The 24,509-nt window shown below is 41.2% G+C and overlaps 6 protein-coding genes across 7 annotated transcripts; 3 read left to right on the top strand and 3 right to left on the bottom strand.

Annotated features, from left to right (window-relative positions):
* Nucleotides 1-280: 280 nt before the first annotated feature.
* On the bottom strand, nucleotides 281-9,001 carry LOC5504089. Its single transcript, XM_048725558.1, has 5 exons — nucleotides 8,844-9,001; nucleotides 7,483-7,989; nucleotides 5,531-6,918; nucleotides 2,816-3,326; nucleotides 281-2,142 (listed from the first exon to the last, which is right to left on the bottom strand). Exons 2-5 carry the CDS (start codon nucleotides 7,976-7,978, stop codon nucleotides 809-811), a joined length of 3,729 nt encoding a protein of 1,242 aa, XP_048581515.1. The 5' UTR covers nucleotides 7,979-7,989; nucleotides 8,844-9,001; the 3' UTR covers nucleotides 281-808.
* On the top strand, nucleotides 8,459-19,455 carry LOC5504088 (cytochrome c oxidase assembly protein COX18, mitochondrial). Of its 2 annotated transcripts, none has more exons than XM_032372344.2 (6): nucleotides 8,459-8,639; nucleotides 11,395-11,790; nucleotides 12,161-12,311; nucleotides 15,791-15,918; nucleotides 18,499-18,606; nucleotides 19,074-19,455. In XM_032372344.2, exons 1-6 carry the CDS (start codon nucleotides 8,577-8,579, stop codon nucleotides 19,281-19,283), a joined length of 1,056 nt encoding a protein of 351 aa, XP_032228235.1. In that variant the 5' UTR covers nucleotides 8,459-8,576; the 3' UTR covers nucleotides 19,284-19,455. The 2 variants fall into 2 exon arrangements, with proteins under 2 accessions (XP_032228235.1, XP_032228236.1); XM_032372345.2 differs by lacking the exon at nucleotides 8,459-8,639 and adding an exon at nucleotides 9,863-10,031.
* Nucleotides 12,933-17,339, bottom strand: LOC116611789 (serine-rich adhesin for platelets). The gene is made up of 2 exons (XM_032372343.2): nucleotides 17,164-17,339; nucleotides 12,933-15,025 (listed from the first exon to the last, which is right to left on the bottom strand). The coding sequence occupies exon 2, from the start codon at nucleotides 15,006-15,008 to the stop codon at nucleotides 13,032-13,034; it is 1,977 nt and encodes a 658-aa protein (XP_032228234.2). The 5' UTR covers nucleotides 15,009-15,025; nucleotides 17,164-17,339; the 3' UTR covers nucleotides 12,933-13,031.
* LOC5504070 (group XIIA secretory phospholipase A2) lies at nucleotides 19,370-21,519 on the bottom strand. Its single transcript, XM_001624952.3, has 3 exons — nucleotides 21,197-21,519; nucleotides 20,585-20,652; nucleotides 19,370-19,794 (listed from the first exon to the last, which is right to left on the bottom strand). The coding sequence occupies exons 1-3, from the start codon at nucleotides 21,345-21,347 to the stop codon at nucleotides 19,465-19,467; spliced, it is 549 nt and encodes a 182-aa protein (XP_001625002.2). The 5' UTR covers nucleotides 21,348-21,519; the 3' UTR covers nucleotides 19,370-19,464.
* A 126-nt stretch (nucleotides 21,520-21,645) lies between these two features.
* LOC5504069 (NEDD8-conjugating enzyme ubc12) lies at nucleotides 21,646-23,067 on the top strand. Its single transcript, XM_032372346.2, has one exon. It carries the CDS (start codon nucleotides 21,781-21,783, stop codon nucleotides 22,483-22,485), a length of 705 nt encoding a protein of 234 aa, XP_032228237.2. The 5' UTR covers nucleotides 21,646-21,780; the 3' UTR covers nucleotides 22,486-23,067.
* Nucleotides 23,068-23,437: 370 nt separating this feature from the next.
* LOC5504068 (NEDD8-conjugating enzyme ubc12) lies at nucleotides 23,438-24,509 on the top strand. The gene has a single exon (XM_001624970.3). The coding sequence runs from the start codon at nucleotides 23,576-23,578 to the stop codon at nucleotides 24,221-24,223; it is 648 nt and encodes a 215-aa protein (XP_001625020.3). The 5' UTR covers nucleotides 23,438-23,575; the 3' UTR covers nucleotides 24,224-24,509.

The raw sequence follows: 24,509 nt of genomic DNA, 5'->3' as shown, positions 1-24,509 counted from the left end.
GTATGCAATACTGGTATGGTCAAGTGTTATTAGCTAACTTTATAGGCATGAGGGAATCTCTGTAGGGAATTTCCAAGGCGCGAATTCTGAATGCCCAACATAAACACATTTATTATTTTCGAGGCCAAGGGCGTACGGCGAAAGACACTCGCTCAGAGCCTCGGTCCAAGTTCCCTTGAATATGTGAGAGTTGACCCAATGAAACCAGTAAAACGCAAATAACTTATTGCCTCAGCCCACGCAGCCTGGCCTTACCTTAATAACATGATTGCAAAGGATATACAAAAAAAAGATTTATTTTCCTCACTAACAAAGCAACAATATAGTACGAGGACTAAATATACCTCATACCCATCATGCCTTTCGGACCATAGTCTCTTCCATAGCCGTCATGCCATGCGACAATATGCTCCATAGAGTCCATAACGCCTACGAGACTAGGGACACAAGAAACACTAATCGTAAGATCGCTTAGCTTTAACAGGCCACACTTTTGTCATTGTTTTCATTTGACATTGGAAAACAAATATAATGTGACGACTCCTTGAAATAACCATCTTAGTCGTCATTAACTAAATTCAATCGAAAATGTCATAATAGATTCCCAAATTCAGCTGATGGAAATGGATCCTTTCTCACACTTGGTACTTTGCTCAGGATGACAAACCTGTTGGGTCAGTCCACCTACCAGGGGGTCCGGATGACCTAACTACCCTAGTGTAAAGGCGAGGATGTTCCAAGTGCCTCCCATTTCTGGCCTTACGCTATCCCTTTCTAGCCTTTCGGCATACACAGTGTTGATACAACTCTATAAAGAACTCTCTATCCATTTTAAACTGTACTGCTTTCTCACTCCTCTAGCGTCACGTGTCGCACTTTTTCCGCTTTGTGTATTTTTAGGCGTCATCTGCTCACAACCATTTGTTACGCTATCGTACAAACCGGAAGTCATTTTCTCGAACGAAGTGTTAAGGGCTGTTCTTAGCATGCTATGTTTCTGATGGTTTGTCTCTGGTATATTAAGCGTTTTGTCTTTAGAATGCGATGTCTCAAACACGGTGCAATCTAGGGATCCGCGGCAATCGGCGAGCTTTGTGCCAATGATACCATTACTGTCCACCTTCCTACGTTTAGTTTCTACGCTCTTTAAAGTGTTGTCATAACAGCTGCTATCCTGAAAACACAATTCGCGCACGTTGGTTGCACAATTTCTCAAACGCTTTTCATTCCCAGCTGAATCAGCCGTAAATGTCATAAGTTCATGTGGGTGAGTAACAGCGTCCTTTCTTCGAAGGCGAATAGGTAAACACGAGCTTCCCATATCGTAATCAGCTTTGAAGCTGTTGATATCCCATGATGTGCTCTGGATAGTGAGAGGCCCGGCGGCGTACATATCGATGATTGCGGGCGCAGCAGGCATGTCGATCTCATCAGCATTTGAATCATCCGCAATTCGCAACCGATGCCCATCAGTTACGTTCTCCCCCTCTTCACTGTGACCTTTGTACATCTGATTAAGGTAACCCTTTCCCTGGCATAACTCTGTGTTTGGTTGCTTATACCTGGGCGTGAATATGGGCGTGGCGGCAGGCGTTTCCCATGGGTACCCCCCATAACCCTGCCCCGCCCCTTCCCAAGATCCTCTGCTGTCGGAGTTAACACGCCAGTGTCCTCTGGTCTTGAGTCTCGACACGAAGCAATCACACACGTAACACATCAACACATTGAATTCCTTTCGGATTTTAGGGTTTCGTGCCCCGTAGATATAAGGATTCGCTGCGGAACACAGGAAAGCCATCCAGTAGCTTGCCTTGCCAAGATTTAGCAAGTGCTGATTGGTTGAGAGGTCGTGATTGACAGTCAAGACGATAGCGTAAATGAAGAATGGCGACCAGCATACGAGAAACACCATAATGAGTATCATGACCGTGACAGCCACACGCTTGTGTGACAGGACTGAGTTAGAGCTTGTCACGCTAGTCATAGAGACACGGCGGGCGCTGCGGAATGACGAGTGGAAGATTTTGAAGTATGCGTACGCCATCACACTCAGGGGGACGAAGTAACCACAGATGGACACAAATACGCCGTAGATGGTCTGCGGGAGAGTTTGTGGGAACGCCACGCCACATTGAGTTGAGCCTGGAGAAGGGCAAATACGCACAATACAATGAGCTTGTATTTACAGAAGGACAAAGCCCAAATGCTTGTTAAGGACTCTAGAGATCCGACGTGTGATACTGTTGCATTTACCTATTTTGAAAATTTATCATTTTGGAAAATACAATTACTCATAGCTTACTTTATGTTTTAGCAATATAATGGAGCCGTTTTGAAGTAGTCGAAATCCTAAGATTATTATACAAATCTCTTGTAAAAACGTTCCGAAAATGTGCTCGATAACAACCCTACCGGTTGCGCGCAACAAACAAACAAAAAAAATATTCTATAACAATTCTTTAGAACAGGGAGGATAAATTGGATTTTATCATGATTCAAATTGATAACTTCTGCTATTGATGAAATGTTCATCTTATTCATTCATTTTTTCGTGTTTCCTGTATCAAAATATTCACCACACAAGTCGGAGCAAGAGTTATCAGACGCTCACACAACTAAGTACCGTGACGAGGTTCCCGAGCGTGGCCGCTTAACAGAGGGACCGCAATGTAAATCGCTTCTTACTAGGATTTAATCGTAAGCGCAATACAATACGGATCAAACACCGCAAGAGAATGAACCAGCCTTAATAGATTTAGTTGCGCTTGTGCCTCAGTGAGAAACAACCACAATAGCTGCCAGCACGTGCTCTCACCTGCTTTAAACACAAATTTCGTGATTCCTGTAAAAGGCACGGCGGCAATAACAACAGGCTGAAGCCAAGTCCAACACAGGAGTCCCACGGTGCGCCTCGTGGTCATGAGCCTGCGCAATGGCCACACTATTGCGTAATACTTCTCAACCCCAATAGCGATCAGGGACAGAAGCGAGCACTGCGTGAACACAATATTAAAGAACCCATTCAACTGACAGATGATGTCACCGAGAACCCAATGATGAAACAAGCAAGTCATGAGAGAAATCGGCATGCACAGGGTAACCACGCCTAGGTCTGCGATCGCTAGGTTTACGATAAAGGCGTTAGTGCGCGTGCGTAGACGTCGTCTTCGGTAGATTATACAGCAGACCATGATGTTTCCGAGTAGAGAGGCGGCCATGATGGCGATTAGCGAGGCAGCCATGAACACGTGTTCAAGCTCGCTGTAGCCGGAGCCGTGTGGGAGACTAGTGTTGTCAGCTTGCATGGTGGGCATTTGCTGGCGAGCCTGTAAATGGGATAGATTAGATGTCTCCGGTTGAAACCGGAGATATAGGGGTAGGGGGAGGGAGAGGGCAGGACATACTCGGAGACCAAGCGGTCTTTGTAGGGCACTGGGACATTGAGAATAAAAGGGTGTTTTCAACCACCAAAATACCGATTCAAAATAAAAACTAATATAAGTAATCTACTACCACAGGGCGTAGGGTGCGGGAACAATTACGCAGGGAACGAATATCCCGCCCTCTGGTCGTGAAGTGCTATGTATGAAGGGGCTCAAATATCGCCCCTTAGTCTAGTGAGGTAAGTTCTAACACACGACCTTTGAAAACTGCTGAAGTAGGTGCTGTTTTGAAACATGCGAGGTTTTATGCGCGAGTATACAAAATTTGGAGACTATAAGAATGTCCTCAGTGCGTGTTTTCCCATACTCACAACGGAAAATAAACCACATGGATTATCTGATGGTAGGTATGCAATATCTACAAGACGGTAATCCGGTTTTTAATGCTCACTTATGTTTGTGAGTGTCACCTTAAAGAATTCCAGAGTTTGAAAATAGCGACTTTGTATGAATTCTCTAAATATTATTATAAACACTGTTACAGCATTATATACCTAGGGTATCACAGTTCTATTCATGTGTCAAGCACAGAACTTGAATGACATATCCACTCGATGATACCCGTAATGATTGAAGGTCTATTTGCGCGGCATAGGTTCATGCTAAGACACGCAGGAGTAAGGTACATTACTGTAAGAATGTTATCTGTTTTTCTCGTATAATGGAGTTTGAATGGTTGTTTGTTGCGTCCTTAAGATCTAAAAAGCAAAGCCTGTTTTGCTTTAGCAGACACTTGAAAACAATAAGAAAGCAAGATAATGGAATTATATGTCTGTCCAAAGATTGGTACTTCGGCTCGTATTTTAGGTTCCCTTTGTAAAGAACACTACTGAGCTTACTCTCTGAAATTCTGTGTGTGCGAAGACAGGGCGAGATTTGTAGTCGTTCACCTAGCGTTTCCCACCAAGATCGCGTACAGCCCTTGGTGGTAAACGCTATTGTCTTTCTATTGTTTGTGCGCAATTGTCTGGCCCAGCGTCGAAAATACAGGTTAGTAATAAGACAAACTTACCTATATCGCCAGCTCCAAACACACAGAAAACCTTCCACGAACCGGGGGAATACCGGGCACATAATTACAACATGCTCGTCATAAGTTGTTGACCAGAAAGCACATGACAGCACGGTACACTGCGTTTGAGTGATAAGAGGATATCAGATTTCGCTCGCTCATCAAATGGGACACACGGCAATGTCACACATAAATAGGCTCACAGAAATGTGCTAATTCTACACGTTCTTTAAAATTTTATGTCACGGGAGAAGCAACAGTTAATATCTATACCTCCGTCAAGGCATTTATAGTTTTTATTCTATTGTTTTACGTGAGACAAGGGCTAATAGCACTACACAAGTGGAATGCAGGAATGCAGATTTATACTCATCCGCTAAACATCGCGTTGTTTACAGAGGAAACAGTCTTTGTCGTCTAGCCACCGCGATAGAAAATTAAGAAGCTATTTTTTAGTTAGGATCGTATGGGTCAAATGCACGCAAGACAAGAAATGGCCTGTTACCCTGTTACGAACCGAATCTTGAACACACTTATTGGGCAGGGGAACTCCCCAAAGGATAGATGATGGGGATTAATCGACCGGGGAGATGGGGAAATAGGTATACCGCATGTTGCTGCCTAGTACCCAGACGTCTCAAGTCAGCAAAAACAAGTGAAAAATATTCTAGTGAGCGCAATGATCCATGGGAAGGTTTAGCTCTGGCGCAAAGGAACAAGGGAAGGGTTAACGGGAGAAATGCTACCCCTGCACGCTTAGTCCGGTCACGCTAGTAAGCGCCTGGGTACGAGGCAGGCATTGTTGTCCTTTGCGGTTTGTTCGGGATTCCTGTGGTAGTCCTTTGGACGAGAAGGAGAGCCAGCTCAAAGAGCCCTGGGAGATTCCTGTGACGTCATAACAGTCATAGGAAACCCAATCCAATGCCCGAGTGTGCTAGTGTGAGTATCGCGTATATCACAAACCCGTACAGAGCGGCTGTGCTGCTCTGGTGCTATCCCTGAGAGATTAAAGAACGTGCAACGTGTAAATAAGTATTTTATTCAAGTTTTTTAAATTCATGTGGCTGCACTATCACAACGACCCCCGACAGTCATTCGCCCGACGTCGCTGCCGTGTCACGTGACTACAAATCCACTGGAATGGACTTTTTTTCTTACTTCGAGGTTTTCTAACGACCGTAGATTTTCTCTCTCGTTTTACGGTCACTATGGTTGACAAGCTCGATGCTCGTTTAAGTTCCTGGTGCTTGTATTCTAATGGATGACTCCCCTCTGAGTTAGGTAGCTGCATTCCACTATTAAATCCATCAATATCTACTCCATAAATTTTGTTCAAATTGCAAGGTGCACTACGGACGGTTTTGATGCGTTTTTCACCCTGTCCATTGGTACGCTGGGTCTTGCTCTCTTGGCTTACCTGCAGCTCACTTTGAAGACCACGAAAAGCGACTGATTCAGGGTTCACCCGATAGTCCACCCTGTTCCCATCTATACTGCGTACATTTGATGTCGCATCCTCGGTTGTTTGGTGTGTCGGTGATCCATGACTTTTGTGCTTCGTAGGTTTTCTCGCAGGGCAGGCAGGGTTCACGCATATGCACTTGGAAGACAGATGGAGGGATAACAGGCTCGCCATGGGTAAACTCTCATTCGCACTGATTCCCATTTCAGAAAGCGTCGCAATATTTTGGAAAACCAAGCCTTTGCATTTGTCATCGTTGGTGTACGATTCCCAGTGGATTTTGCGGTTCTTTACAGACTTTCCACATTTCAATTCATAGAGAGAATCGAGTCTACTGTCAATAGCATCGGTGTCGCCGAACCTTGCAAGCTGCTTTCTGGAGACCACGCCAATTTTCCGCGCAACAGCATACTCTTCACGCGGGCTTATAGCAGAGCTGCTGGCACGAATGACTGCGGGCGTAAAGTGCGAATCAGATAACGAGTTATCACATGATGTTTTGCTGTGAGATCCAGTCGACCTCGTGTCTCTCATACAGAAACGTGTGAGTCTCAAAAACACCGAGACAAACGTCTCTTTGACAACTGCCATAAACTGTGGGTTACGCATTCCGTAGATATAAGGGTCTAATGTGCTATTAAGAAAAGCGCACCAGTAGGCAGCTATCCCAAGATCTTTCACGGCCGTGTTCCCGACCGCCTTTGGGGATAAAGTCACGGTTATAACGTACCCGAAGTAAGGCGTCCAACACAGCAGACATACAACAAGCATGATAAAGACCGTCACCGCAATTTGCTTTTGTGCAGACGTTGGTGCGCATGCGTTGCTGGGTACGGATACACGGCTCAGGCGGTGGTTATGTCTACGCGCAGCTTTGAAGATCTCGACGTAGGCGAATCCCATGATTCCTAGCGGCACTGTGTAGCCACAAATGAAAACTAGAATTGCATGGATCATTTGGCCGGGAGTGACTGGAATTTGTACACCGCATTGAGTCATATCTGAAGAGTTTAACAGAAGTGATATATAAACCAAATAAACATTGTATGTACTTCGCGCACTATATAAGAGACAAATATACCAAGCACACATTGCGTGCACTATATAAGTGAGAAATATACCAAGTACATATTGCGTGCACTTTATAAGAGACAAATACACCAAGCACACATTGCGCGCAATATATAAGTGACAAATATACCAAGCACACATTGTGCGCACTATAAGTGACAAATATACCAAGCACACATTGTGTGCACTATATAAGTGGCAAATATACAAAGCACACATTTGCGCGTATTTTATAATTGACAAATATACCAAGTACACATTGCGCGCACTATATAATTGGCAAATATACCAGACACGCATTGTGTAAACCTCATAAGTAAAAAATAAGCCTCAGAGAATTCTAGCTCAATTTGGGGTCTGGTTGGTTTAGGATTTTTTAGTGAACTTGAAAAGCATTCAGCAAAACTTAGGGTACTTATATGCATTTCTTTTTTTTTGTGTGGACATGGTGAGAAGACTAACAGAGGAGACTCACCACAGTGCTATAAACTTACCTTTTTTGTACTTGTAGCGCGTAAAGCCAAACAGAGGAAGCGATGCAAACACAAGAGATCCCAACCACGCGGAGACAACCATGAGCTGCGCCCGCCGACGAGTCACTACCTTGTACAGCGGCTTTACAATGGCGAAGTATTTTTCCACACTAATGGCAGTGAGCGTAAAAAGCGAAGACATCGCGAACAGGATATTAACGAAGCCGTTAAACTGGCACACGGAGTCTCCAAATATCCATTTTTGACTTGAGCACGTGACCACCGAGAAAGGCATACAAAGGACGGTAACTCCTAGGTCAGCGGATGCCAGGTTTAGAATAAACAAGTTAGTACGCGTGCGCAGTGATGGCTTTCGGTACACGCTGACAAATAGCATGACGTTACCAAATATGGAAAAAACGATCATGCCAACGAGGCTCCAAGATAAGATGTGGTGCTTGAACGCGGGCTCACTGTCTTTAAATGTTTGTAGCTGGTCACGAGTTATGTTGGACATCCTTGAATCGGCTATGAAAAGGAACGTGAAAATAGAAATTAATTTGAATGACGAATTTCGTGATGGTATTTAAAGGGCTGGTTTATACCTCGCCTTCATCAATAAATATACGAGGGCCAATTTCCTATATTAAGAGGTATTCCCCCCTTATCAGTCCTAATCAAGCTTTCCCACTTACCCGACGATAAACTACTTAAATTACCTAACTCTGTTATTATGACTCTGAAATATTGGAATCGTATGGCCTGAAAATCGATCAGCCCTTAGTCTGACTATTTATCACGAGACAGGAATTGATGGAACATAATTGAAATATCAATGGTGGAAAACAAAACCTGCTTTCTTTTGGGAACTGTCCCATTATGGACTATGTAAACAAGAATTTGCGCTCCTAGCAAATATTATCTTAGAGTCACATGTTGACTACAGGATTATTTGAGATTTCAGTCTGTTATGACTGCTATCGTTGTTTTTCATGGAATTATGGGGATGAATTGAGTGATATGAAGGGTCAAGATGGCTCCCGGGGAAAAAGATGAGCTCATCCCCACTAGTTGTTGACTAGAAGTACCTCCTGCTCTTTCTATCTCAATATTTTATGTGGCTAACAACTTTCTCTCTCAATAACAAGCAAAGAAGCTTCAAAATATCCACGAAACAGGTATGTACTCGAAAGGGAAACATCTAAAACATCGTAGCATCTTTTTGCTTTCCTTCAGCTTTCTACGCGCAAAGAACACAAGGGAAGTAATCACTTGAGTCGCACTTTTGCCAATAAGTCTTGGTGTTTGAGGGAAGCAAACCTATTGCTTTTCGTCACTGTTCAAAAAAGGATCACTATTCTTGATTCAGGGAAAGTGCTTACCTGTGGTGGAGCTAGCGAGAAATTGTCAAGCTCTGTTGTTGGCCTGGAGGGTCTTGCTTTGTTGCTCTGGAATGTAAACGTCAAGAATGGACTTGACAAAGTTTACTGTTTCTCGATGGTATCTCACAAAAAGAGCCAGCTCCTTGACCTTCTTTTAGCTAGAAACTTGGGTTTCATCTTCACGTAATTACTCTAATCGGGTAGCGATGAGATTTCGAAGTGACCTTGTCGAAACCCTAGAGCTTTTTTATTTTTTACTGTGTTTATACACAATGTTTATGGTATGGTACAATTAAATCAAAAATGGCTTGATCAAATAATGCTTTTATTCGTGCCATTGTTTGGATGAACACAGGTCGGAACTAATTGTTGTCATTGTCGATGTCAAGAGTTAGTTACTATACTCATATACTATAGTTTATGAATGAGGAAAATAAGAAATGGTATGTACTTCCCTGAGGTACTTTTGAAAAGAAAATATTTTCAGATCCCTTTCATTGTAACACGCCATTCTTTTGATGACTGAATTACATAGGAGGCGAGGTGAAATTTCAAAGCTGAGCCCGAAATCTTGGATGCGTACCCTGAGGCCACCTCGTGAGTCTCGTGCAAACCGCCAAAGGGCATAAGCAAGTTGAATTGGAGACTGTGGTTCCAAAAGTACGTGATGTACGGATGTTTAAGCCTAGAGGCTGCGCACCCTATAAAGATGTCGATGAGTGGAGAAAGCTTGTCAATGATTGGAAATAAATGTATGTTTGGTAACTTTACCTACTGACCTTGATAATCACTAATATTAGAGGCTCATATTGTCCTTATATTGATAAAGCCCAAGCCAGGATTGGCTGAGGGGGGGGGGGGGGGGGGGGTGCGCAGTCATGAGCATCATATGGAAAAAGCATAGTATTTGAAGATTCCTTAAAATGAAATGACCCCCCTGTGTACGCGCCTGAAATATAAAATATAAAACAATCATGCTTCATTTTTCAGCTACAATATTTGGGCTACCTGTGTGCCTGACCCATTCCCTCTCATTCCTGTTTTGGCGGCCATTTTGATTCCATACCGTTTTTCAAAATTGTAGTTAGGAGAATTTATTTTCGTTTTTATCGTATTTCCTCGGTGTACGAGCAAAACAATGAGGCAATGTGGCGTTCAGGGTTACAAGTATCTTCAAAATTCATCAAGGTGAGAGAAAACGATAATACACTCGTGTTTGTCGACCTTTTCAACCCGGCTCTGTGATGATTCGAATAGACCGTGAGAACGGGTTCCGCGTTGGGTTCATTTAGAAACAGGTTATGTATAAGCATGGAATGTAAGGATAAAGTGGGGTGGTGGTGGTGGGGGTGATGGTTGGAGGGGGTGTGACAAATGCCATATGTCTATGTCAATCAAGCCCAGTGCAAACAGCAACAGCATAGCTCACTCGGCTAAACGCAAGATAAAGAAAATGTTTGTAAAATAATTAGAAGCACCTCCACACACTGATTGTGACAAACAATTGTATACACTCTTTTTTTTATAAGAACATCTAATATTTAGTTGAGGCTGGGCCGTTCTTATTTTTGTGATATTTTAAGGCTGAATATGTTATTAACAATGTTCTTAATTTTTCAATAAGAAGGTTGTTTCTGAGAGCACAATTTGAGTCTGCATTTTAGAACGCATCAGGACTATCAGGAATCTGCTATCTGAGCCTGGGCATGTTCTTAGCATGTTCTTAAAATTTGGTGAAATCTCAGGCTGGACATTTTTATAAAAAAGGTTCTTATAAAAACAGAGTGTAGTATAGCCACCTATGCTGTTTGCAAGAGACTTTATAATATCGCCTGTGTTCCCCCAACACAATGGGCACATGTGCTTGTCCTATCCCTTAGGATAACAAGTTTGCCCCATGAAGGATTTCTAGAAAATCTGCTATCCCTAGCCAGTGTCTTCAAGTTGGACCCAAACACTAATTCAAGTGAAACCTCCTTAAGATTTCCTGTCAAATCAATTGAAAGCTCAGCTAGACTACATAATTCAGGGCCAGGTTCAACTAATTTGCATTTCCATTGTATTTACTGGCTTGTAGAAATTAAGGTAGAAATTGGGGTTTGAAGTCCAATTGGCCCTGTTTTCTGTAGTCACTCTGAATAGTCTCATGACCCATATAAATGTTTGATAATTTTACACACATCAATTGGCCATACAAAATCGCCCCAACTTCTGAAATGAATGACAGCACCCTTCATCATTGCAGAAGTGTGCTTGATATTTGTCTTAGAAGACTGAATGAAATTCAGAAAACTGAAAATTTGTCTGGTATCCCTTAGGGTCTAAAATCTTGAGACTATGCCTTTGTGCTATCTCTCAGGGGTCAATATTGATCTTGGCCACACCAATTTTCCTATCCTTGGGATTGAAATTCATTTTCTCAATGAGCTTATATGACTTTTATGAGAGGAAGTCCCTTTTGGGCCTCAAACACTTCCACTTTTAAAAGAGCTGGCAACAGCATTTCCAAGGTGTCAAAAACTTTTTGGGCTCACATGTTCCACTGTTTCAGACAAGAAGCATTATAGGAACACTTAAGCCTCACGCAAGCTGCTTCACTGTACTTCAAACTAATTTGCTGCAAAGACAGCCCAGCCGGCAAGCAAGCCAGGCAGGTTACTATGTCTCCCAAGACTTCCCTCCAATCTATGCAACACAGCAAGTCTTAGAGGCAATTCACACATGGACACATCTGCCATGGTGGGCTACAATTATAGGGGTCACTGTTGTATTAAGGACTTGTATCACGCTACCTCTGGCCATCCGCCAGAACAAGCTGGTGGCTAAGATAGAGCTGCTGCAACCAACACTTCAGATGATGACGGAAGCTTTGAAGCACAGAGAGGCAGTGGAGTGTAAGAGGGCAGGAAAGACTGTGGAGGAGTTTGAAAAAAGGTTTAAGAAAAAGGTGAGAATCATTACAACATGTTTGTTGTAATGATTAATGACAAACAACAGGTTTTGCTCAGTGACTAAGGGGGAGGGGTATTTGTTTTTGTTACATATGGCTTTCTGGCAGCCCAAAGGGGGAAGGGGGGTTTAAACTACTGCATTGTATGTATTATATTGTAACGCAATATTACTATGTTCCTGTTATCAATCCAAGCAGATAGAGATATAGACAAACAGTCAGATGGATGGGTTTATAGACAGATGGACAGCTTGATTGATTAACTCACCTTTATTTCATTAGTTAAACAAGTTAAGTTTGGTCAGACAGACGGAGAGATGGACAGACAGATAATTCATCAATCTCCCTTTATTCTCTTTCATTTTAGCAACGGCGTATGATGTATGAACTGTACCAGGGTGAAGGATGCAACCCGATAAAAATGTTCTTGTTGCCATGGATACAGCTCCCGTTATGGATACTGATCTCCCTTTCATTAAGAAGTATGACAGGGACAAGCTATTCCCAGAGAAATTCAGGTTGCTACACTGTATATTTATTTTTATTAATCCATAAACTTATTTCTAATCATTTTAATTCTATTTGTTATATAAAATATACAATAAAAAAGAAAAAAAATATAAAGATTATTATGTATATTAAAACTTTTTTTTTCGCTTACTGAGTTACTCATGTCACAAATTTGCATAATTTTAATTTAGATTGCGTGGTCTATCTGGGTAAACCTGAAGAGCATTCCATACTAAAAAATAATAAAGCCAATGTCCCAAGATATGGACGGCTAAAGGCTTATCATCTTAAATATTGTAGACCTTAGATTTTAGAAGGGAAACTTCAACCTTGCAGTTTGAGAAATCAGTTATACACATGAAGCAATGTAAGATACAAAATAATCAACTATATGCGAGTACCAAACTTGTGCTAAACTGCGGTGAGAATTAAAATGTTTAATGTACTTGTTATAAAACGTACTTAACAAAAATTATTTCGTTACATTTATTTTTAATCTATTTTGTAAAATGCTGGACGCCTGGCAGAATAATGCTATCACTTAAATGAGTCCACCGGGAATTCGAGGGTATGATTCCAATATTGATTTGAGATGTATCAAGCATTCTTCTCTCGCTTTCCATTGTTGATTTTAGACATTTCACCGTGTCGCTCTCTTGGTTTCCAGTGTTGATTTGAGATATCTCAACCATACGTTCTGTCGGTTTCCAATATTGATTTGAGATATCTCAACCTTTCGTTCTCTCGGTTTTTATCTTGATTCCTCTCTCCTCTAGGAAGTTCGGGTTTTCATACTTGAGCCTAGCTGCTTTTAAAAGCTTCTGAATCTCTTCACTAGACATCTCTGTCTCATTAATCTTCTTCATCTGCTCCTCCAGCTCTTTATCCCTTCGCTTCTCTGATTCCGTGATCTCTTTCTCCATTCCCGCGTCCAGTAGCATTTTCACAGCTCTTGGTGACTTGCAAGGCGAGGCGTGCTTCCTCATCAACAGCGCATGCGCTGTCTGGTGGTCAGCAAGAAGGTCCTTGCCTGCTGCAAATGTGAACGAGTGTTTGTAGCGCTGTTTGCCTTCAACAGACGCCAAACCTACCCTGTCGTACTCAACCTGATTGGCCTCTGACGACTCTTTCATCCCCATGGACATCTTGAGCTTATGAATATCGTCCGAAAACTCGTACATTTTGAATTCAAGCTGCTCCACCTCCTCACAGAGCGACTGAAATTTTTTGTTGATTTCTGAGATATCCAATTCTTTAGACATATCTCTAGTTTGAGCTTTACTACCAGATCTCTCCGTTTCGCCACTTTCATCCTTTTTAGTGAGGAGTTTCTCCAAGGCATTAACATTAAGCGTGTTCTCCTCTGTACCGCTATCATCGGTGGAGCTTTCTCCCGACGCCTTGTACTCGGGGACTTCCTCGTGTTTCCTCAGCATCGCCGATGACTTCTCTTTGCTCTTGCGCTCCGTCATTGGCTCTTCCTCTGAAGCATCCTTGCATGAAGCCCTCGCTTCGTCTCCAAATTTCTTCCTTTCCGGTGATGATGCCATGAACATGAATCTTGGGTTGGGCTTCATCCAGCTGCTCGAGTCAAAGCCCTTTGTCTTCTCCTGGCTGTTATCAGGCTTGGTTGGAGTTCTAAGGCTCGTCTGGATGGCATTTCTAGAAGGTTGAGTGTTGTTATTTTGATCTGTCTTAGGCGTCGTCACATTCCAGCTCCATTTTCCTTTAGTAAGACTGCTCGATCTTTGCAAGCCGTTTCCATACTTACTAGTACTTTCTAAGGACGAAGAATCCTTCTTTGCGTACCCTTCCTCCGAGCCTCCACGTGATGTGAGTTGCGACGATGAAGACGAATGAAACGTGCTGTTCTCTGTCGTGGCCGGTGACTTTGAGTTCCACTTCCACTCTCCCTTACCTGTTCCCGTCGCTTTAGGTGACCCGTAGTTGCGAGGACTCCCTAGAAAGAAAGAATCTCTCTTCTCGGTCTCTTCTTCGGAGCTGCTTGATGATGAAGGCAGTGGGGATGATGATGATGATGGTGACGCGTTTTGTCCCGTTTTTGTCGGTGTCATAACATTCCAACTCCATTTCCCTTTGCTCAGGCCCGTGGCTTTTGGTAACCCATAGTTACGTGGACTTCCAGGAAGCGCTGAGTTTTTTTCCTCTTCATTTTCTCCCTCGGAGCTACTTGATGATGCGAGTGGCGATGATGATGAGGATGATGCGAGTGGCGATGATGATGATGGGCTTGCCAAGCGGGAAGATGCAGGGCTGCAAGGCACAGAACGCACCTTTTTCGGGCTTTTGATGTACTCATATTTGGCGAGTGTGTCCATCGTTATAGTTTCAAATGTGTACTTCTTCGCTGGACTGAGCAGTGCAGCACCGAGGTTCCCGCTACCGGCTGTTGTCTGGTAGTTTCTTGGGCTGAAAGGCTGTTCACCTGGACTTCCTGGAAGATGGTTGTCATTTGGACTACTGGACGGGATCTCAGGGTCACTTGTTGGGTTGAGTTTTTCCCGGTTGATGTGTGAGCTTCGAGCCCGGAAGTTGACGTCGCTCAAGGACCTGGTCAGAGCTGGTTTGGTTTTCTTTGGACTGGATTTGCTGAGCTTCTCGGCGATCAGTTCCGTGTAGAGACGCTTGGTCTTGTCATCAGTTTCCCACCATTTGTAGTTGGCCTTGGCAGGCGAGGATGTCATGATACTGGGGTTGGGAGCTGTGTAGATATAATATGACATGTTATGTGTTATACTGAGTTCACAGATAGGCACGTATTTGCGACTTGTTGTTAAGATTTTAACTGTGATTAGGGAGCGAGTGTAGCTTGAAGCCTCTATATTAGCCAAGAATTGTCCTTAATTTACGCGCGTACTTAAACTCGCGATTTTCGCGATTAAAAAAATATTAATATATATACTCGCGAAAAATAACTCTGATCTCGCGAAATTTAATGGATATGAACAAAATACGTATTTATGTTTTTATTAGTCCTATAACTCCTATAACAAAGTTTAAACATATGTACAAGCCTTGGTACCAGGAGCCATCATCTATCAATTTGATTTACTGAGCATCAGTACAATTCGCCTCAAGTTTTTCTTCTGCATCATCTGTGCAAAGTTCCTCCAATATGTCCTTTGTCCCGGCTCCTTGTAGTGTACGAAAGTCTTGTGTCTTCTTTCCATTATTGCCCTGTTCCCTGATGTATCTTCAATTTCACTTTATCGACTTCAAATTTGCGAAATTAAATCCCCCAATTCCCTGCGAACACATATTTCCCCAAAATCGCGACATTAAAAAAGAAAGAGGTATACAGCTCTATGTGTCAGCCTAGTATTATAAAGATCCATTCTTAGTCATCTTACTGATTAATCGTGCGTCTGTGAGGCTTTATTTGTTTATTAGTCAAGCTTTATTGCCATCCATTTATATGCAAACTATCCTAATACTACTATTAATGTATTATTGCTGTCTGTTTTAGGGGATCTACCAGTTCTATGCCCTGAGATGGCGTCAGAGGGTGCTCTATGGTTTCCCGACCTGCTTGTACCTGACCCTACCATAATGATCCCACTAGCAGTGGGGATCTGTAACCTCACCAACATCGAGGTATGGGATCAGTTCTCACTAGATCAATGTGCTTCACCAACATCGAGGTATGGGATAATTTCTCACTAGATCAATGTGCCTCACCAACATCGAGGTATGGGATCATTTCTCACTAGATCTATGTAATCCACCAATATCGAGGTATGGGATCATTTCTATCTAGATCTCTGTAATCTATCAATATCGAGGTATGGGAACCTTTTTCACTAGATCTCTGTAATCCACCAATATCGAGGTATGGGATCATTTCTCACTAGATCTCTGTGATCCACCAATATCGAGGTATGGGATCATTTCTATCTAGATCTCTGTAATCCACCAATATCGAGGTATGGGATCATTTCTCACTAGATCTCTGTAATCCACCAATATCGAGGTATGGGATCATTTCTCACTAGATCCCTGTAATCCACCATTATCGAGGTATGGGATCATTTCTATCTAGATCTCTGTAATCTATCAATATCGAGGTATGGGAACCTTTTTCACTAGATCTCTGTAATCCACCAATATCGAGGTATGGGATCATTTCTCACTAGATCTCTGTGATCCACCAATATCGAGGTATGGGATCCTTTTTTACTAGATCTCTGTGATCCACCAAATTTCGTGGAATGGGATCATTTCCAACAGATCTCTCTACTATCGACGTATTCGTGGAAATAAAACAAGCGCGCAAATGTTTCAGTTACAATGTCTGTTCATATAATAAAGAATTCAGGCCTAATAAATTTAGACCTCCTAAAACGACGATAGTCTTTAAAGTTCGCTATCTCTACAAGCCTTTACAAGCTGCCTCGCTGTTATTATACAAATGTGAACCAAAATATTTGCTGAACGCTATGTCTGCATCAAGCATTCAAACCCTTCCTTTTACTATCTAAATTATAAGTCACTAAAACATGGAAATATAAAGAAACTTAGAGCTGTTGCAGTCCTTGGACAATGTTTCTCGCATTCGCCCACCCATATGAATATCCAGTGTTAGTGAATCCAAACCTTTCAATAGCTGGGCGAGACTGTAACTGTTCATTGAAGCGGATTAATTACATTCATAACACTGTGGACAAAGTTCCTAACCTTACTCTTTAAACTGATGCCTCACACAAAGATACAAGAGGCGAATTGGTAATTGGTTATAGGCTGAATAAGCTACATTGGGTAAAATAGCTTTTCTTCTCCGTACACAATGTAACACCTTAATAACAAAAGTACCTTTATTATCATTTAAAAAAAGAATCTTACCGTTTTGCTTCTGAGTCAAGTTTCTTGATGCAGTCTCTACGTCTCCCTTTGTGCAGTTCCTTTGCTCTGTGTAGTTCTCTCGCTCTGTGTAGTTCCCTTGTGTTTCTCTCCTATGTCGAATGTAGCGTCCAGTGAGATAGGCAGACAAGCGTTCGGTTGTTTTCGTTGTTTAGGGTGCGGCATCGAGGGCTTGTCACGCTTCAGGTATCTCGTATGACCAGTTATTTAAGGGGCGTGACGAGAATGACTTGAACTCGTGAGCGTGAGATACCTTTGAAAGATGACTTCCAAATGTTCGACACATTTTTTACTATAAAAAATTCCACCCTCATGGAACCATTGTCAAAATGTTGTGATATATCTTTTGACTATGATATTTTGCGGACTGGTCTGAAGATTGCTTAACGACTTCTATGTTTATAAGGGCACTAGGGCAATGGCTGTTCTAATATTGGAAGTAAAGCGAAATATTTTGTTTCGGTCGAGGTCACTTAGTATCTGAAGGGTTTCGGTCTCAATTACGGTAGGAACGCCCAAGAAGCGTTTATGTTAACAAAAGAACCTATAAAATAAATTTAAAGTACTTCTCTTAAAGGACGATCCTTTCCAGGCCTAACATATTTACAGAGCAACATGGTTGGACCTGTATGCACGCATGAAACATTAACAGAACCTTTAAAAAGCACAATTTAAACCTCATTATAAGCTTAAGCGTAATGATTGTGCTATCCAAATGCTGTAACGAAAGCTACTAAAGTTGTGACGATTCTTTGTCAAGAACTAGCAAGATCGCCATTTTAAGCCCGTATCGTTGGTCACCTGCCTTGTGTCTGTGCGTGAGAGGGTGGGACAGTAAACATTGCGCCACGAGCTACAGGTGACTTTGCGGGTCTTCCCAAAATGCAATTCGCGCTAATCACGAGGACGTCAGTCGAAGACGGCGTGACGCGCATGACGCAGACGGGTTTCTGTTTTGCGTGAGCAAATAGATATCGATATATTTTATCAGGCTTTATGTAAACAATTATTACCGGATTTTGTCGTTTCGCGACTGCCTTGTGGGTTCTGGAAACGTTTGCATTCAGTCGACCATCTGCATCAAATAATTTTATGTTTTTACTGTCGCACCATAAGCCATTTGATTACACACAGCAAGGCAATTGATTGTTCAGCGTGGTATGATTGACGCGCTATTCCCAGACAAAAATTTTGATTTTGAATTCTCGGATGTCACGTATCTACAAATACGGCTGTAAATCTACGAAACAGGGGAATATTTTTCTCTGCTACATTTATTTCCACTCTAGTTTTTTACACAAACGTGTTTTGCTCCAGATGCATGCCCTCCGTCGCCAGCAGCCTTCGAGGTTCCAGAGAGTGATGACCAACACGCTACGACTGCTTTCCGTCTTCATGGTCATGTTCGCTTCACAAGTTCCAACGGTAACTAATATTACGACACTGTCTCCTGCTTGCCTTTTTCGAAAAGCGCCGCTATCACCACGTTAGTTTCTGGCGTTCTTATGTGTTTAGAGACGAACTTAGACAAGCTCTGACAAAACAATTCTACCTACCACAGATAACCCGACAACTCAACAATCCCGAGCAAACAGCCTTAGATAAGGGAGGGGGGGGGGGGGGGTACTTCTAAGTATGCAAACGCAGATTCTTAGTAGATCTCATAGGCGGTAGGGGATGCGCAGTTATAGGTATCATGTGTCTAATAATTAAAGATTCCGCGTTACCATTGCTGTATGGGGGATGCTGCCAAGTAGTTCACAAATGTTTTTTTGTCATATAATCAGCGTCGAAGTGCCAGAAATGCTGCCCGATACTGCCACTGTTTGCATGAGGTTTTATGCAATACAAATTGTATATTTACGCTTTCATATGGTATCTTTTCACTACAGGCGATGTCCTTATATTGGGCAGTGTCGGCTGGTTTTGGTGTCTGTCAGAATGTCTGTCTCAAGCTTCCTACTGTTCGCCGTCAACTAGGGATTCCCAAGACCCCCAGCGAAAGCAAAACCCCATTTAGAGATCTTCGGAACATAGCTCAGGCTAAAATGGATACTTTCCTTCAAAAACAAAGACAAGACCCCTGGAGAAAGGGAAAATGAAATTCCTTATGAGGGAGACATATAGTAATAAGATACCTGGGAAAGGGTAAAATGAAATTCCTTACAAGAAAGACATAGAAAGACACTGCAGTCTGGAACGGTTTTATATACTATAAGTGGGCCACTGTGGCCATGAAAGTTTGTTTCTAACTAATATAAAATTAACACAAAACCGGAAGTGTTATAGTTCACCACTCTCTTTTCTCTCCATTTCCTCCATTTCAGCTTTAGAAATAGTTCTCCCATTGCACAAGCAAGCATTCCTTTGGGCCTCCTTGTAGGCCATACATCCTAATGCAAGGGTTCCAGAATAGAACAATTCTGCTGATGTTCCACAAGCATTCATCTCCTCTTTCTTCATCTTTTTACCTAGGCCTTCAAATAGGCAAACATTATCAAGGCATGACTTGAAGTCTTCATCACACTGCGCCCTGTTGTTGTTGCACGAGTCATAGCACTTGTCGTGAACATTACAGCAATGAGTAAAGCCTGGTAAATTTGTGGTGTCCAGCTAAAATTAAAAGCACTTGAGTAAGTTCTATTGGCTACACCATGATTTTTTCTGGGCTATGGTTTACTACAATATAGAATATGTCTTATTTACATCAGCACACATCAATCTTCACAAGGGTTTCTCATTTAATTTCTATATCATGTTCCATTGAACATCTATTTTAATTCAAAGTTGTTGTATGCAAATTTTTGCGATTTCAGGTGCTTTGATGTTGTTGATAGGATTTGATTGAACAACAATTTGCATAAAATAAGATACCCTTTTGAAGCGGGTTTTTATTTCTACATGTATCCAAAATTCTATGAAAATCCAGTGTTCAATCATTCAGCAAGTTTTCCATATTTTAGCCTTTATTCAGTTTCTCAGTAATGCTCCCTTAAAGGTAATAAGGTCCCATATTAACTCTCTAATAGTTCATGACTAATAACATTTTGCACCTCAGTCAGTCTCTCTATTTGTTATCTTACAGATGTAGACAATGACCCAAATGATTTTCACCAAAAAAACTTTTTCAACATTTATTGAGGCCCAACAGAAAAAGTAACCTAAAGATTAGTGTTATACAAATTTTCTCGGTGACTTTCATGGCTTGCAACATGGCTCGTTGGCTTGTGTTGTGTCACAGCTCCAATAAATTAGTTATTTCAATTTTTAGTTGTTGCCCTCTCTTGCTCATGCAAGTACATCTATGCCATCATAATTAATACACATTAAACAATTTGGTTGAATTTTAATGAATGTGACATGCAACACATCAGATGACCGGCCTACTAATGTAATACTTTACCTGTACTCCCATAGAACCACATCCGTTACTAGAGGGTTTGTGATTAGGATTGGTTAATGGCTTGTAACCTGTAGAAAATAATCAACCCATTGGCCAATGAATTAGCAGAAAATGCAATAACTGACATCAAATGACAATAAAGCAATTAGAAATCATTAGCTTAGCATTGAGGTTGATTTTAATGGCACTGGAGGCCACATGCTGTTTGTAGGTTTTTTCCTTTTAAGTTATGGTCTGAAGCAGATGTGTTTTAGTATCAACAAATTAACAGTTAAAAAGATTTTTTGCTCTTAGAAAAAGATGATAAAGCCACCTGGGTTCTCCATTAAATCAATTTAAGCAAACACAGCTGTGACAAGTCTACTTATTTGTAAAACCCTAGTAATTACATTCTACATTGAAAACAACCTATCAATCAAAGACCAACCAATCAACGAATACCAACACGACACCCGTCGAAAAGTTCTGAAAGGCCACATGTATTTGGTAAAAGAAAGTCTGAAGTAAAAAGAACATACGTTACACGCAGACTTAACATGAAATAAAATCATCAATAACAATTTTACAATGCTGTGTAAAAGCACGGAAGGAAATCAAGTAATGCGAGCGTACCATTTGGACATTTGAATTCACATTGACTTCCACCAGAGAGTTCAGCTAGAATCTTGGCCAGATCGCCAAGTCCGCTGACATCCTGCTTGCAGAATACCAACTCCAAGATGCTGCATGCTAATATTAAGAGTAAGAACTCTACTTTGGCCATAGTTTTGTCAATCGCCTGGCGCTGTGAATCTTCGACTCTATTCGTCCGGCTTTTGTGACCTTTAACTAAAAACAGGGTCAGCGGTCTAAAAACCACAGAAAGCCCGGTCTTTGAATGCTTTGTTGTCTCGAAAATAAACTTCACTTGAATTTGTCTGTTTTACCCTTTGGCAATCATTTAGTTAGTTGTATGACACATTAATTAGTGAAAAGGGGGGCTGATGAGTATAGCAAGATTTAAAACTACTTGTAATCACATTTTTTTAATCAGAAAATTCTAGGGGGTTTCCTCCCTTGTTGCTCAGAAATTTCATCATCCCCCGAACAGCATTTGATTGGCTGTGGTGGTGTACTATTTTTCTTCCGGTTGCACCATTCTAGACAATCTTGCGATAATAACAAAATAGTAAATAAAATAAAACCCAAACAGTAGCATGAAAATCAATATTATACTACCTTCTCATCGGGTGAGCGAATGCTTTAGTTTGAAAATGGGGCATGATACAAATTTATTGCCGAGACATTTTTGCCGATTGATGAAAACAATCGATAGCTTCAGTAATCACCAGGCGAAGATCACGAACTACGAGGATAACATGGAGGAGTTTGAGCTACAAATTACCCCGACCGATGGGGCTTATAGAGGAGGTCAATTCAAATTTTCAGTTAAGACGGAAGACTACCCTAACACTCCACCGGTACCGAGATGCGTCAACAATATATACCACCCGAATATGGACTTAGATGACGGCTCTGTGTGCTTGAGTTTGCTTGACGATTGGAACGAAAGCAACGATTTGGAAGACTTGGTACAAGGACTGCTGTTTTTGTTTTATAATCCAAATCTTGAAGATCCGCTTAGTCCGTTGTTTGACTTGACTGATGATTACGAATATGGAAGTTTCGAGGAAAACGTTCGAGCTTCTCTGGAAGGAAAAACTGTCGAAGGGATTACCTTTCCAAGAGCTCTTTCGGGAGACGGGAAGGACATTGAGGGAGATTCAAAAACCCCCAAGGACATCACAACCAATGACAATGTAAACAAATGTAAAACAGAGAGTGACTTTGAAGTAGTGAACATTTACATGCCAGATATGAGTGTTACATGGGTCAGAGTAAGACCGGCTTGGATAATATAGGGTAATGGAGTTGAAAAAAAGTTATTGCAATACGCACGCATAATAGTTATATAGATTACCTAGTCACTAGATATTTTATCTGTGCACATATTTGCTTTACAAAAAAATGTATATATACATATTTTTTATCAATTCAATATTTTGATATGAAAATTACAAATTGTAAATGTAAATGATTTTATAAATAGATAGGGGTTTAGGAGGACCAAGATTTCAAAGGAGCACCACTGGGATTGTCTTATAATGAATTTCAATATACCAATCTACTAAGGAAAGTATTTAAGACTTGGTATATTACCTCTTGACCCCTATTCTCACAGTCTTTGTTATACAAATGGTGATGGGGCAGGTTTTAATATCCAAATAAGCTATTGTAAAATATTTAAAGTGCAAGATTTGCGCAGTGAATCGTCTTTTTAAAAAGGTTTGAAAATGTTTGTAAAACATTATCTGGATGTTTATTGTTAGTACTGTGGTGAAGATTTATGTTAAATATGGACATAGACCAAAGTTGATAAAATTAGAAAATACATACCATTTGAATCTTATGATAAAATGATTAAAAAATTTGCATAAATACGACATTCGTGTTACTAGTAATTGTATCAGTAATTGACAACAAGTTATGGCTCTCTTCTTTGTTATTTGGCTTGTAAAAAAACGACCGACGATGGAATTGTTTTGCTTAGTTCATTTTTTATAACTTCCATCCTAACTAATATCAATTATATCGTATTTTAATGAACAGATAAGGACAACAGATTCTTTTCACACAGTTAATTTACAGAACCCCTGAAAGCCCAAGCCTTGAAATAATAGAATTGTCATTTTGCGTCTAAATTTTACGTCGTCGTATTTTATTATTTAGGGGTTTTCCCCTTTGTGCAAAATTTCATCATCTCCCATTCATGTGATTGGCTTAAATTTACTTCCGGTTGCTCCAATATAGTTGAGCTTGCAAGGTAAAGTTACCATCTCAGCAGTAATATTGCCATGAATACCACCCAAATACTGCAAAAAAATATATAGCATTATCTATCAAACTAAGCATTAGAAGACAGAGGGATAATCCTCTAATGAAAATTTGAAAATGGGGCATGATACGAATTTATTGCCGAGACATTTTTGCCGATTGATGAAAACAATCGATAGCTTCAGTAATCACCAGGCGAAGATCACGAACTACGAGGATAACATGGAGGAGTTTGAGCTTCAAATTACCCCGACTGATGGGGCTTATAGAGGAGGACAATTCAAATTTTCAGTTAGAACTACGGACTACCCTAATGTTGCCCCTTCAATAAATTGTAAAACTAAAATCTACCACCCGAATATGGATGGATACGATGGGGTATGCATGAGTTTGCTTGACGATTGGCAAGCCAGTAATGATTTGGAAGACTTGGTTCAAGGACTGCTGTTTTTGTTTTATAACCCGAATCTTGAGGACCCTCTTAGTTCGTTGTTTGAAGAAGAATCAGAAGAGGAATACGAATATGGGAGCTTTGAGGAAAATGTTCGAGCTTCACTTGAAGGAAAAACTGTCGCAGGAGAGAATTTCCAAAGAGTTCTCTGTGAAAATGAGGACACTCAATCAAAAGAGCCGAAAAACATCAAAGACATCATAATCAAAGACAATATGAAGAAGTGTGGAAAAGAGATTGATTTTGAAGTAGTGAACATTTACATGCCAGATATGAGTGTTGCATGGCTCAGGGTAAAACCTGCCACTGGATAACATGCATTGTTGTCCCCCCCCCCCCCCCCCCCCTCCCCAAGCGGTGTAAACAAAAAAATGACTTGTTGTAGGTATAGCAGAGCTCACCTAAATGAGCATGCACATATAAGGGATACCCGCCACTAAAACCACCTTTAATGTGCAAAAAACATTGGTCCCAACTAGTCCAGTTTATGAGCATTGTACTGTATTACTCACCATGAATTGCGCTGTGTTATATATAACAATAAAATAATCAGACAATAAAAAGTCAGACAACAAAATTAAATAAAAAATGTCAAAATCA

Source organism: Nematostella vectensis, chromosome 3, assembly GCF_932526225.1.
Source record: "Nematostella vectensis chromosome 3, jaNemVect1.1, whole genome shotgun sequence".
Taxonomy (NCBI): domain Eukaryota; kingdom Metazoa; phylum Cnidaria; class Anthozoa; order Actiniaria; family Edwardsiidae; genus Nematostella; species Nematostella vectensis.
This window is presented reverse-complemented; position numbering and strand designations above follow the sequence as displayed.